At 41.0% G+C, this 12,870-nt stretch overlaps 1 protein-coding gene across 2 annotated transcripts in view; it reads left to right on the forward strand.

The window, feature by feature from the left end:
- Positions 1 to 9: 9 nt before the first annotated feature.
- GEMIN5 (gem nuclear organelle associated protein 5) overlaps positions 10 to 12,870 on the forward strand; it is a 43,895-nt gene continuing 31,034 nt past the window's right edge. The window contains exons 1-9 of one of the 2 annotated variants that reach the window (XM_067463660.1): positions 10 to 270; positions 3,690 to 3,844; positions 6,261 to 6,442; positions 8,358 to 8,509; positions 9,003 to 9,116; positions 9,456 to 9,588; positions 9,834 to 9,996; positions 10,884 to 11,096; positions 12,533 to 12,618. In XM_067463660.1, the coding sequence (XP_067319761.1) occupies positions 108 to 270; positions 3,690 to 3,844; positions 6,261 to 6,442; positions 8,358 to 8,509; positions 9,003 to 9,116; positions 9,456 to 9,588; positions 9,834 to 9,996; positions 10,884 to 11,096; positions 12,533 to 12,618 (1,361 nt within the window). In that variant the 5' untranslated portion in view covers positions 10 to 107. The remainder of the gene's footprint in view (positions 271 to 3,689; positions 3,845 to 6,260; positions 6,443 to 8,357; positions 8,510 to 9,002; positions 9,117 to 9,455; positions 9,589 to 9,833; positions 9,997 to 10,883; positions 11,097 to 12,532; positions 12,619 to 12,870) is intronic. The other variant, XM_067463659.1, reaches the window with a different exon arrangement.

Here is a 12,870-nt window from a genome sequence, read left to right on the forward strand (position 1 = left end):
GCGCGTTTGCAACAGCACGTGAGGCGCGTACTTTGCGGCAGCGTGTGGTAACCGAAGCATCGGAGGCGTGAGAGAGAGAGGAGAGGAGAGCAGTAGTGCCGAAGCAGATGGAGGGCTCTCCAGGCGCCGCGGAGCGAGTGCTGCCGGCCTCTCCCAACTGGTACTGCGGCCGGTGCAGCGACGCCTCCGAGGACGGGCGCCTCTTCGGCTTCGCGGCTCGCCACACGGTGTGCCTCCTGCAGGCCCGCCCCGCCGCCCCCGCCTTCTATGGTATTTATTTATTTATTTATTTATTTGCTTCATTTCTATACCGCATTTTCAGCCCAAAAAGGCGACTCAATGCGGTTTACAGGGTACAAATTATCATAACAATCTTAGTGCAATTAAAAACACAACAAATATAACAACAGGATCAACAACACCGATCCACAACAATTAACAAACAACATGAAACAAACATAGCGCCTCAATGAAATCAGATCCAAACTCATCATCCTTGTATCATTCCTATGTTCCATTTACTGTCTTCCTATGTTCAGTTGCACTGTTAACCAAACGCTTGTTCATAAAGCCAGGTCTTGACCTTTCTCCGAAACGCCAGCAATGATGGTGCCTGTCTGATGTCCACTGGTAAGGCATTCCATAGCCGAGGGGCCACCACTGAGAAGGCCCTGTCTCTCGTCCCCGCCAAGCGCGCCTGTGACGCAGGCGGGACCGAGAGCAGGGCCTCCCCAGACGATCTTAATGTTCGAGTCGGTTCATAGGTGGAGATGCGTTCGGAGAGGTAAGAGGGGCCAGAACCGTTCAGGGCTTTATAGGCTAAAGCCAGCACCTTGAATTGTGCCCGGTAGCAGATTGGCAGCCAGGTACGCAGCCAGGCCAGGCCTCCTCCTTTAAGGGCCTCCCTTTAAGGGCGCCTCCGCTCTGTCGAAGGAGTGCAGCTCCACACCGCTTCAACCGCCCTGGCACCATGCTACAGGAGCCCGTTGTACAAGATCTTGAGCCTTCCCTCAGCCCATGGGTGTTGAAGTGGTCTCAAACTATTAAATCTGGGTGTTTTCTTTTTGTAGGTTTTTTCGGGCTATATGGCCATGTTCTAGAGGCATTTTCTCCTGACGTTTCGCCTGCATCTATGGCAAGCATCCTCACAGGTAGTGAGGATGCTTGCCATAGATGCAGGCGAAACGTCAGGAGAAAATGCCTCTAGAACGTGACCATATAGCCCGAAAAAACCTACAACAACCCAGTGATTCCGACCATGAAAGCCTTCGACAATGTATTAAATCTACCCTGTGAATGCACCCTGAGAGATAGAAATTGGTAGCATGAGCTTTCCTGGACGAAAGCGTTTCATCCAATGCAATTCGTACCTCTACATGAGTCTCCAGAGCTGTGGTTCTCAACTTCCAGAAATCCCAGTTTACAAGTTATTAGGATTTCAGAGAGTTGAACGCCAAAACATCTGGGTACCCACAGGATGGGAACCACAGCTCAAGAGCAAGCAAACTCTTGCTTTCCCCAATTCATTAAAACGGTGGCCCTCGTGGAAATGAGAGCCCCCTTATTTAGGCACAGAATGCCTCTACAGTCTACCCTAGGCCCGGCTGTTAGGAATTGTGGGAGTTGAAGTCCAAAACAACTGAAGGCCGAAGTTTGCCCATGCCTGGACCACACTGTAGAATAAATGTGATTTGACCTTGCCTTAACTGCCCTGGCTCAATCTTATGGGATCCTGGGACTTGTTGTTTCTTGAGACACCCAAACTCTAGTAGAGAAAACAGAAGGCCTTGTAAAACTTTGGCTGTTTTTTATCTGTTAATAAGTTTAAAGTTAGACTGCTTATTTATTGTTTATTGTTTCAATTTTTTTTTGTGTCGGGAGCGACTTGAGAAACTGCAAGTCGCTTCTGGTGTGAGAGAATTGGCCATCTGCAAGGACATTGCCCAGAAGACGCCCGGATGTTTTGATGTTTTACTATCCTTGTGGGAGGCTTCTTTCATGTCCCTTCATGGGGAGTTGGAGCTGACAGAGAGAGCTCATCCACGCTCTCCCCAGATTTGAACCTGTGACCTGTCGTTTCATATGATTTGTTTTGATGTAATTTATTTGTATATTTTTCCTTTTTGACATTGAATGTTTGCCATATATATTAAAAACCATCCTGAGTTCCTTTGGGGAGATAGGGTAGTTTACAATTAAGGATTATTATTATTACTACAACTCCCATGAGCTTCAGCCCCTGTTATATTTTAGTAATGCAGGCTCTTGTGTGTGTTGCGGAGGATTAGTTTGGGAATAGTAATAATATGCTCTGAGAACTTCATGATTCTTCTTAAAATAGGATCTAGAGAGCATACCCTTAGTGTGGGACATGCAATGGGAGCAGGGTATAGGGTTACAGCCTGTGCTGGATGGGGTCGCACTCCCCTTGAAGGCGCAGGTTCGCAGCTTGGGTGTGATCCTGGATTCATCGTTGAGCCTGGATCCCCAGGTTTCAGCGGTGACCAGGGGAGCATTTGCACAGCTTAGGCTCGTGCGCCAGCTGCGCCCGTACCTTGGGAAGTCTGACTTGGCCACGGTGGTACACGCTCTGGTCACATCCCGCCTTGACTACTGCAACGCTCTCTACGTGGGGCTGCCCTTAAAGACGGCCCGGAAGCTTCAGCTAGTCCAGCGCGCGGCAGCCATGTTGTTAACAGGACCAGGACGCAGGGAGCATACAACGCCCTTGTTGTTCCAGCTCCACTGGCTGCCGATTTGCTACCGGGCCCAATTTAAGGTGCTGGTGTTATCCTACAAAGCCCTAAACGGTTCTGGCCCAAAGTACCTTGCGGACCGCATCTCGGCCTATGAGCCCACGAGGACCTTGAGATCATCTGGGGAGGCCCTTCTCTCGATCCCGCCTGCCTCACAGGCGCGTCTGGCGGGGACGAGAGAGAGGGCCTTCTCGGTGGTGGCCCCCCGCTGTGGAACTCCCTCCCTGCTGACATCAGACAGGCGCCCTCCCTTATGGCCTTTCGCAAGGGCCTGAAGACATGGCTTTTCGAGATGGCATTCAACTGAGTGCTATGTTACTGGAAATGACAACTGGAATGGATTACGACTACGAGATTGGTTATGATTCCACGATAAGACGGAGCGGATTATTTTAATGTAATTAGATGTTGTGTATTAGTGATATGTTAGTTTTGTTGTCTTGGTTTCATTGTAAATTGTCTTTTATGTGCTGTACACCGCCACGAGTCGCCCTAGGGCTGAGAGCGGCGGTTAATAAATGCAAGAAATAAATAAATAAATAAATAATAATAATCCTTTAAGTATAAAACTAACAAAATTAAAGACAGGAGTTAAGTACAAATGTTCTCAATCATCAGAATAATGTCAGCATTCACACATTGGACTGCAGCTCCCATTAGACCTAGCCAACATAGAGTTCTAAGGTTGCAGCTGAGAAAAGGGCTGAGAAAAGCGGTATATAAATAAAGTAAATACATAATATCAGAAGTGCTGCCTGATTAATATTTTATCATAATTTCTACCTCTAATTTAAATGTAATTCCAGAGTACTGCTAAAAGTGCATAGTCCATGACTTCTATCCCTTTGCTAGCATCCAATATGGCTGCTCTTTAAATTTCCTTGAAATCAAAGGGTTATTTGTCTTATGATTTGGTTCTTCTTTTCATGACAGGGGAGCTAGTTGGCCACACCGAGAGAGTCTCTGGTTTCTCATTTTGCCCTTGTCCTGATCAAAACTACCTCTGTGCCAGCAGTTCTGATGATGGAGCTGTCAAGATCTGGGATACGAACTCCCTGGCTGTCACAATGGAGCATACTCTGCATCAGGTAAAAGGATTGAGCAACTATGGGGGAAGCTTGCAGAAGACCATTGTAATATCGAGGAGCTAGGTCTGGCATACACAGTTGCTCCATTTATTTCTGTGTCCTCTAGAAGAATAAAGTCTCCTTTAAGAGTTGTTTTTCTGATCCTGCACACTTTTAAGACTGAAAATTGGAATGGGGTGGCCTTGGAATAAGGGAGGATATCTAAGTTGGCTGATGTCTACTCTGGCTTATCTTGGAAGTTAGGGGAAGATACTGCCTTGTTAAAATACTTGAGAAAACAGGTGTGATTGATTAAGATGTTGTCCTGGGCAGCTCATAGCACCCTGGCTTGGCAAGATACAAATTCCTCATGTTTTGCCTAAAAATAAACCTCTATACAGATGGAGGCCCATTCCACACAGCTGAATAAAATCCTGCATTTTCTGCTTTGAACTGGGATATATGGCAGTGTGGACTCAGATAACCCGGTTCAAAGCAGATATTGTGAGGTTTTCTGCCCTTCTGTAGAAAATCCCACATTATCTGAGTGTGGACCCAGATAACCAAGGGCCCTTCCACACAGCCCCATATCCCAGAAAATCCCACAATATCTGCTTTGAACTGGGTTATCTGAGTCCACACTCAGATAATGTGGGATTTCCTGCCTTCATATTCTGGAATATAGGGCTGTGTAGAAGGGCCCTATGACAAAGAAGGTGCTGCATGCTGACCAAGACTAGGGTCTTCCTTTTTGTCATTCCAGGGGTTCCTGACAACTGAATCAGGAAGCCTTCTTGGTTTGTGTTTCTTTTCTAGGATTCTCTTAGTATATCTGCTTCTCCAATACATTTCTTTCTTGAGCTGTAAACCACTTGAGTGTTTTTGCCTCAAGATCGAAAGGGGGATGGGGGACACCTTTGCCTCTAGCAAAACAGCAACTATGAGTGCAGAAGAGGCAAATGTGGATTTGCCTCTTATGTACTCACAATTACTATTTTGTCAGAAAGATTTAGTGATAGCGATGGAAGTTCTGAAAGCTTTAAAGGAGCATATACTCAATTTCTTTTGCAGTGATTGGCTATGAGGAAGATAGACAAACACTGCTTGATTTTAACAGTCTTTGATTTCAACACTTACATGTAAGTGTGGTCAACTGCATTCTTGATAAATGTCAAGTTACCACCATATATTTGCTTGACTATAGAGACATTTTAGTCTAAAAATTTAGCCTGAAAACCTTGGTCGATGTATCCATAAGTAATAGTTGGTTTCCATAGGAATCAAGTCAATGGCAGTTGCTCTGGATAATACAAGAACCGCAGGGGAGTTTGTGCTGCCAGGGGAGAGGACCAAGACTATTCTAAAGCAACCCAGGAAACTCCTGTGTTGTCACAGAGGCTGGCCTGTGCAGCTCAAGGAAACAGGAAGCTGAAGTTGCCCAAAAGGCCTGCAACCTGTGGCCCTCCAGGTGTTTTGGGCTTTGGCTCTCAAAATTCCAAGCTTTCTGGCTAGGGTTTCAGGGAGTTAGAGCGCCTCAGATTGACTGGAGCAGTGTTTCTCAAATTCTGCTCCTCCAGGTATTTAGGACTTCAGCTTCCAAAATTCACAGCCAGTTTACCAGCTGTTAGGAATTGTGGGGGCTGAAGTCCAAAACATCTGAAGGAGTACAGTTTGAGAAACTCTGGTCTAGAATAAGGTCTAGAGTAAAGGGGGGACCTTTCACGTTGGAAGGCCACATTAATTTAGCTGTAATAAAAAAAAAAGGCCATATTCAAGAAACTCCAAACAACTATACAAGTATAATAGTATAAAATCTACACGGTCACTAGTATCAGTTAATTCATCTAAAGCACTGGTTGTCAACCTGTGGGCCCCCAAGTGTTTTGGCCTGCAATTCCCAGAAATCCCAGCTGGTTTACCAGCTGTTAAGAGTTGAAGGAGTTGAAGACCAAAACATCTGGGGACCCACAGGTTGTAAACCACTAATATAAAGCAATTGTTCTGTTAATTTGAAGGCTAATTCGTGGTGTCAATCAATTGTGTTTCTCCTTGAAATAAGCAATTGTAGAGTGTCATTTACATTAAAATAAGAATTAAAGTCATAAGTCTCATCAATGTACCTCCACAAGACTTCAAAAAGCAGACATGCACCAGTTTGTCTTTTAAAATATTTTTGAGATGTTTCTATTGCAGTGCAAACATAAACCACTTATTCATCTCATCTGGATAAACTCTCCTTAAACTCCCTTGTTTATTCCTCATTTTTTAATGGCTAGTGCTCGTTCTTTGCTGTTGTTTTTCTGGAGTGATTACTACTTGATGTTGCCAGTTGGCATTCCTCATGGAAGCTAGATTGGGGCAGTTAATTGCTGATCCCTACTATACACAACAGGTCTATAGATTACTAACTTATCTTTTTATTTTTGTTGAATTTCAGAATACAATTTCTGCCTTGCATTGGTCACCCAAAGTGAAAGATTTGATAGTGTCTGGTGATGAGAAGGGAATAGTAATTTGTTACTGGCATAATCGAAATGACAGCCAAACATTCTTCCCAGAGCCCAGAACCATATTTTGCCTCACTTGTTCTCCACACCATGAGAATTTGGTAGCCATTGGGTAAGTACTCCTTAGATAGCAAGAAATACATGGATATTACAGGCAGCACACCTACATATTTACTTGGTAATATGAACTGGGACACAATAGTGTTTGCTTATGAGTAGTCAAAATTGTTTTGCCTGATTGGAGATATATTTTATTACTTATACAATGAGAAACAGAGATTAGATAAAATACTATATTAATTGACTGGTTAGCAGTTGTGTTAGTCAATCATCACTAAAGTAGGTAAATGTAACATCTTGATGCAATCTGAGGACTGTATTGCTAGTTGTGATCATTGGGAGTCTAAACATAGAGGGTTAGCTGCATTTTGAGCATTCAGTAACCTAAATGGGTATTGTGAGACATTCTGCATTGAAGTAGTGAAGGGAAAAGTTGGAGAAGGTAGAAACCTTAGAAGATAGATAATGAAATATCACTTTTGAGGATGTGGAATTGATACATAATTATGACAAATATAAACTCCCACTTTGTTCATTTTAATTAAGAATTATGGCTTGTAATGTTCATAAAGCAAATCAGTTTATTCATTTCGAATATCTCTACCCCGCCCTTCTCAACCACCGAAGGGGGACTCAGGTTCATTCAACAAAATACTTGACACCATGCCACCTGAGAACTATACATTGTTCTGAACTATTGGTTTGTATTTGTGGACATGTTTGTGTGTGTGTGTTTAATGTACTAATTATTTTAAATGAGTCTTCGTGTTTGAAGTAGTACCACCTTCAGCCATTATGTGGTAAATGTCCCTAATCAGTGCATACTTTTACAGTTTGAAGCTGAGTCGTAGTCAGAGCAAGAAACTATTAGGGCTACTTCTTCCTGCTTTCAGTGTTGGTACAGCTCCAGCATATTTGACATTCAGAGGGCTATAGAGATATACCTTGACAATATGCAAATTAAAGTTTCCAGCAACTGTGGTTTCATTGAGTAAGATAGTCACTTGGGATAACCTCCTGTTATTGTTATGCCCTCATTAAGTGTGCCTTCGTTACATGTATGTTGCTATTTCGGGGTGCAAGGGGCTTTTCTCTAAACTGTCCAAGCTACTGCTTCATAGTTTGAATTGCCTCCAAACTCCTTCCTTCAGCAGCAGCTGTGTCTGTTCTTAGGGCTTAGCTGCCAAGGCATGGGAGCATACTAAAGTGCAAATATGGGCCCAATTGAGATAAGATCTTGGGCAATGTGTCCAAGGTTGACAGCTGTGTAGCTTTTCATGAAGTCTCCTATGTATGAAACTGGGTTGTTGTTTTTTTTAGGAAATCAATACTTGATTGTACCAGAGATAACAGGAGAGAGTATGGTGATTATTTGTTTGTAATGTGAGCTAAGAAAGCAGTGCTGGTTTTGAAATAATTATTCACTAGCATCTTAAATTTTGAATGCTGTGTGTTTCAACAATATTGTCAGAAACATCTTTTTCTGCATGTCCAGGCTTCCAGAGGGAATTTAAAGACAGCAGATTTTTGTTATTGAGTAGCATCTGTTTTACACTAGGAATCATGTATTTTCAGCTTTTATTGTTCTGGAAATAATTCCTGGCAGGCTGGGAAGCATTCCAATCAGCTAGACCAACTCATTTTGATGTTCATTAAAATGCAGTCTATTCATGTAGAAATCTTTGCAACATAATACGCTAGGATGCATCTTAAATGTCTCCCACTTGCTGTTGTCTTCTAGGAAACATGGTGAAATGCTTTGGATCATAATTACTGGAATCTGGTTTCTTTCCACTGGCAGCCTGTATCAATAGGTTTGGGTTTCTAGACATATGTTGCTCATTGGGAGCAGCAAAGTCTGGGGAAACAAATCAGAATGGACTACATCTAGTTATATTGCTCACGCAAATGCTATTTATTAGTTGAGAATTCCAATGTCTTCCTTAACGTAGGCCTTTTGTTTTAAGGTATAAAGATGGAATTGTAGTTGTCATTGACATCAGCAAAAAGGGAGATGTGGTTCATCGCCTGAGAGGTCATGATGATGAAATCCATTCTCTGGTATGGTGTCCTGTTGTTGGTGAGGAAGCCATATGCACTCAACAAGAAGAGTTTCAAGGTAATACATAAAAGTGTATGTGCTATTTCAATTTTTTAATACATATTTTGGAATAGCTGTATTTTCATATACATTCTGAATGAAATGCCATGAAATAACTGAATGAATTCCCATCTCATGCCATTTTATAGGAAAGTTATTAAAATTTATTATGTCTTGTTCATTTGTTACTTGTGTTGTGTATGAGATATGATGCTGGAAAAAATTGAGGATCTGAGAGACTGAGGATTATAAGGCCCTGTATTTGGGGTGAAATGTGTTACTCTCTGTACAGGAAAGCTCTGAGCAGGAACATCACAGTCCCCATCTGGAAAGTGGAAATGGGTCTCTGTTGGGGAAAGTGTCAGATTTTGATTTATTTTGTATTTCCAGATTTTTGATTTCTCAGTCTGTAATCATCTTGTATGCATTAATGCTTGTAAGGGAGACGAAAGAAAGTAGCTTTCAGCTTAAAGTTCTGTTTTTAAATTTCATTTTATGCTGCTCTTGGAAGAGGAAATCACTGCTGGAAGTGTTTCAGAAGAAGCTGCTGGAACAAAAGGCTACTGCTTAGCCTCAGGAAGCAAGGATCAGACCATCCGTGTGTGGAGCTGTACTAGAGGCAGAGGTAAGTTCAGAGAATTTTGATTTGTTTTTCCTTTGCAACACCTTTAATGTTTGTGTTTTTCTTTGCTTTTGTTTCATCATTGAATTATTTGCAGAATAGTAGAAATTCATTGTAATTATATTAAGACCCACAAGTGCAGGTCTTTGAGACCAAGTGTAAGTGTGACAAAACCTTTTCTGTTGTCATGTAATACCTGGTCGTGATATCATCCAAACCTAAGTAAATTGGGAAGGTGGTTGGATAATTTTGCTAAAATTTGGAATAAATCAGACAACATACATATTAAAATTAGAAAAAGATTATGTGCGAATATCCTGTAATGCCTTGTCATCTCTCTAGTGATAATGACTCTGAAGTTGCCCTTTTTGAAAAGAAGAGGTGGAGGTATTGAACCAGCTATGAAAGAACGTCTCTGGCTCACACTGCACTGGTCCAAAAGTCACCCCACACGAATCTTCTCTAGCTGTTTTGGGTGAGTAGCTCTTTGATTAGTCTAACTGAATTCATTGCAGCAGTAACAAAAAAATAAGCATGCATAAGAATTATATCTTTGGCATTCCTCAACTTCCATGCCTAATGCAATAGGTAGTAGACTGTTGACTTCACGTATAAATGTTACATGTTTAAATCCTTAAAAATTGACTCCATGAAAACTGCCATTATAATTTTGTGAGTATGTTTGTATTTTTATATATCTTACTGTTTTTCCTTTCATAGAGGTGAGCTGCTGCAGTGGGATTTGACCCAGCCTGGGAAACGGAAGTGGGAGCTTCTGGGAACATCATCTGAAGGACAAAACCACTCCAGAATAGTGTTCAATTTGTGCTCCTTGCAAGTAGAAGACAGGGAGTTACTTCTCTCCACTTCAATGGACAGGGATGTAAGAACCTTATCAATTTTAAAACCCTATGAAAGTATACTCCAAAATTGTATAATGTTGCATGGTTCGACAGATGTGCCTGCTAGGGCTGCCATTTCTAATCATGGATCTTGTCAAGCAACCTTCTGGTTTTTTGCTCCACTTCCTTCTCTAAATATGAGGGAGAAGTTCCTTTGTGTGTCAGAATTAGGTAAAAAGAAAAATCATAATAACTAAACACTAATGTATCACTATAAATTAAAATAATTAATTAGATGCCTCCTCCCATGTAATGTCTTAGGGCTATTGCACTTGGTGCCTCATAATTCACCTTGTTTCACTTTCCATCTTTTAAAAACCATTTCTGAAATTCCCAAGATCTGTTGTACTCTTGACATGCTTCAATTGCTAGCTTCTCAGTTCACAGACAAATAAATATCTTTGTTGTAAGCTGTATCATTTTAGTTTTCCTGATTGTTGTAATGAAATCTATTTTTTATTGAAGCAGGGAGTGGATATTTTTTCAGCTTGGAATTATGCAGACTATGTATTCCTGCTAGTATTTTATGAAGAGTCTGGAGTATAGAGCCCCCAAATGCTAACAGGGCTGCTAAGTCACTCGGGTAGCAGATACCTGCTGATCATTTCTTCTTCATTTTTTGAAACAATCTTCTGGAGAGTGGCTTGGGAGTTTCTCTCCTTAAAATTCTTATTGTTGTTAATTGTTGTCAAGTTGACTTCTACTCATGTTGACCGGGAATGAGAGAAACACTCCAATTTATTCTTGTCATCGACAGACCTGTACAGATCTTGTAAATGCAGGGCTTTGGCTTCCTTGAATCCTCATAGATTGGTAGTAGTATCTTTTATTTGCATTTTTCTTAAATATTTTTTCTTTCTCTTGTTAGGTGAAGTGTTGGGACCTCTTCACTTTAAATTGTTGCTGGACAATGCCCTCTTTAGGTGGGTTTGTTTACAGCCTGGCCTTTTCCGCTGTGGATGCAGGCTGCCTTGCTGTAGGAGTTGGGGACGGCATGCTTCGGGTGTGGAACACTCTGTCAATAAACAACTATTACGATGTGAAAACATTCTGGCAGGGCATTAAATCCAAAGTCACAGCAGTAAGTGTGCAGTCTATTGTTTCATTTTTCAGTGTATTTAATCTGTTTGGATAACCAGACTGATACTTGGTGATAACCTGAATGGTATGTTACGCATAATGTCTGTACTACATATGCCACTTATGTTTTGGATTCAGAGCAAGAGAACACTGATTTCACTTTCCTGTGATATCACTGCTGTAACTAATGAAAAAGCAAATTCTAATGAAACTAATAAAAACCAAATTATGACAACCAGATGTGCTTTTAAGAATAATAAACAACACAACAGTATTATTTGAGAGTAATTCAATAGAAAATGCAGCAAGTTAAAACATTCCTTCAAATGACACATAACCTGGCTTTCACCTAGAATTATTGTACTTTTCTCAGTCAGTGAATACATTAAGTCTGCTGTCTTGGTGGTGGTAGCTGATGTATTACTTTACACCACCAGACTCCTAGACTAGAAGACTCTGTACTTGTTGTTTTGAAGCACTGTGTATGTGCCATTGTAAGCTGCCTTGAGTCCCTCTGCTGGGGTAGAGAAAGGCAGAGTATAAATATGGCAAATAAATAAATAAGAAGTCTAGTCAAAGACAGGTGTCCCCAAACTAACGCCCGCTGGCCAGATGTGGCCCTCCAAGGTCATTTACCTGATTCTTGTCCTAAACTTTAAACATAGGGGCGCCCTAAGTCTAATGATTTGAAGGCACACAACAGCAGCAATCCTAATTAACTTGACTATCTCATCAGCCAAAAGAAGGCCCACACTTCCCATTAAAATGCTGGTATGTTTGTGTTGGTTAATTTTTTCTTCATTTTAAATATTGTATTGCTCTTTTGTGGTTTTTTGTATCACAAATAAGATATGTATAGTGTGCATAGGAATTTGATTGTATTGTTTTCAAATTGTAGTCTGGTTCCACAACAATCTGAGGGACCGTGAACTGGCCCTCTACTTAAAAAGTTTGAGAACCCCTGGTCTAACAGAATGCAAGCTTGTTTCTTTTTAATACGAAATAGAATGTGTGGTGTGGTGATATTGTAAAATGTTGTACAAGATGCTTTTCACAAGTGGGTTCCTGTGTGATTTATAGCACCATTCTAATATTCATTTGTATACATGTTAGATTTAGATTTTTATTCAGGCAAGAAGTAGTTTCAACACCATTAATGCTAGCTATGTTAAAATCATTTCTTCTAGTGTTCCCATTTGGAGTGGGGAACCTTTTTGCCTCTTCATAGTTTACTGAATAGTGAATTGCTTGAGAAAGTAACAATCAAAAGCTTTTTATATTTTCAATTGGTGACATAGATTAAAAATCATTACTCTTCATTTAAATATTTATCTTTGGTAGCTTGTTGAATCTAAAAAGTAGCACATGATGACATATAAATTAATTATACCATCCACAAAATATTGAAATGGTTATGTTTTTTCTCTCTCTCTGCAGTTGTCCTGGCACCCAACAAAGGAAGGCTGTTTAGCCTTTGGAACAGATGATGGAAAGGTTGGCATCTATGACACCTATTCTAACAAGTAAGATACGAGTCTGGTTTTGTTAGTGAAGGGTCTGATCACAAGTATGTTAATGGAGGAATAAAACAAAGCACTTTTCGGTGTATTTTCCATTGACAGCCAGTGCAGAAGGGGAATGTTCTTATAGTATCAGAGCAATTCGTGTAATAATAGCTCAGTATGTTAGCCTGACCATGAAAAAGCAGTCTTACCCTAGGAACATTCCAGCTTTTATTTTTCAACCCACCCTTGCCTTGTTTCCAATGCATTTAA

This window comes from Anolis sagrei, chromosome 2 (assembly GCF_037176765.1).
Source record: "Anolis sagrei isolate rAnoSag1 chromosome 2, rAnoSag1.mat, whole genome shotgun sequence".
In the NCBI taxonomy this organism is placed as follows: Eukaryota; Metazoa; Chordata; class Lepidosauria; order Squamata; family Dactyloidae; genus Anolis; species Anolis sagrei.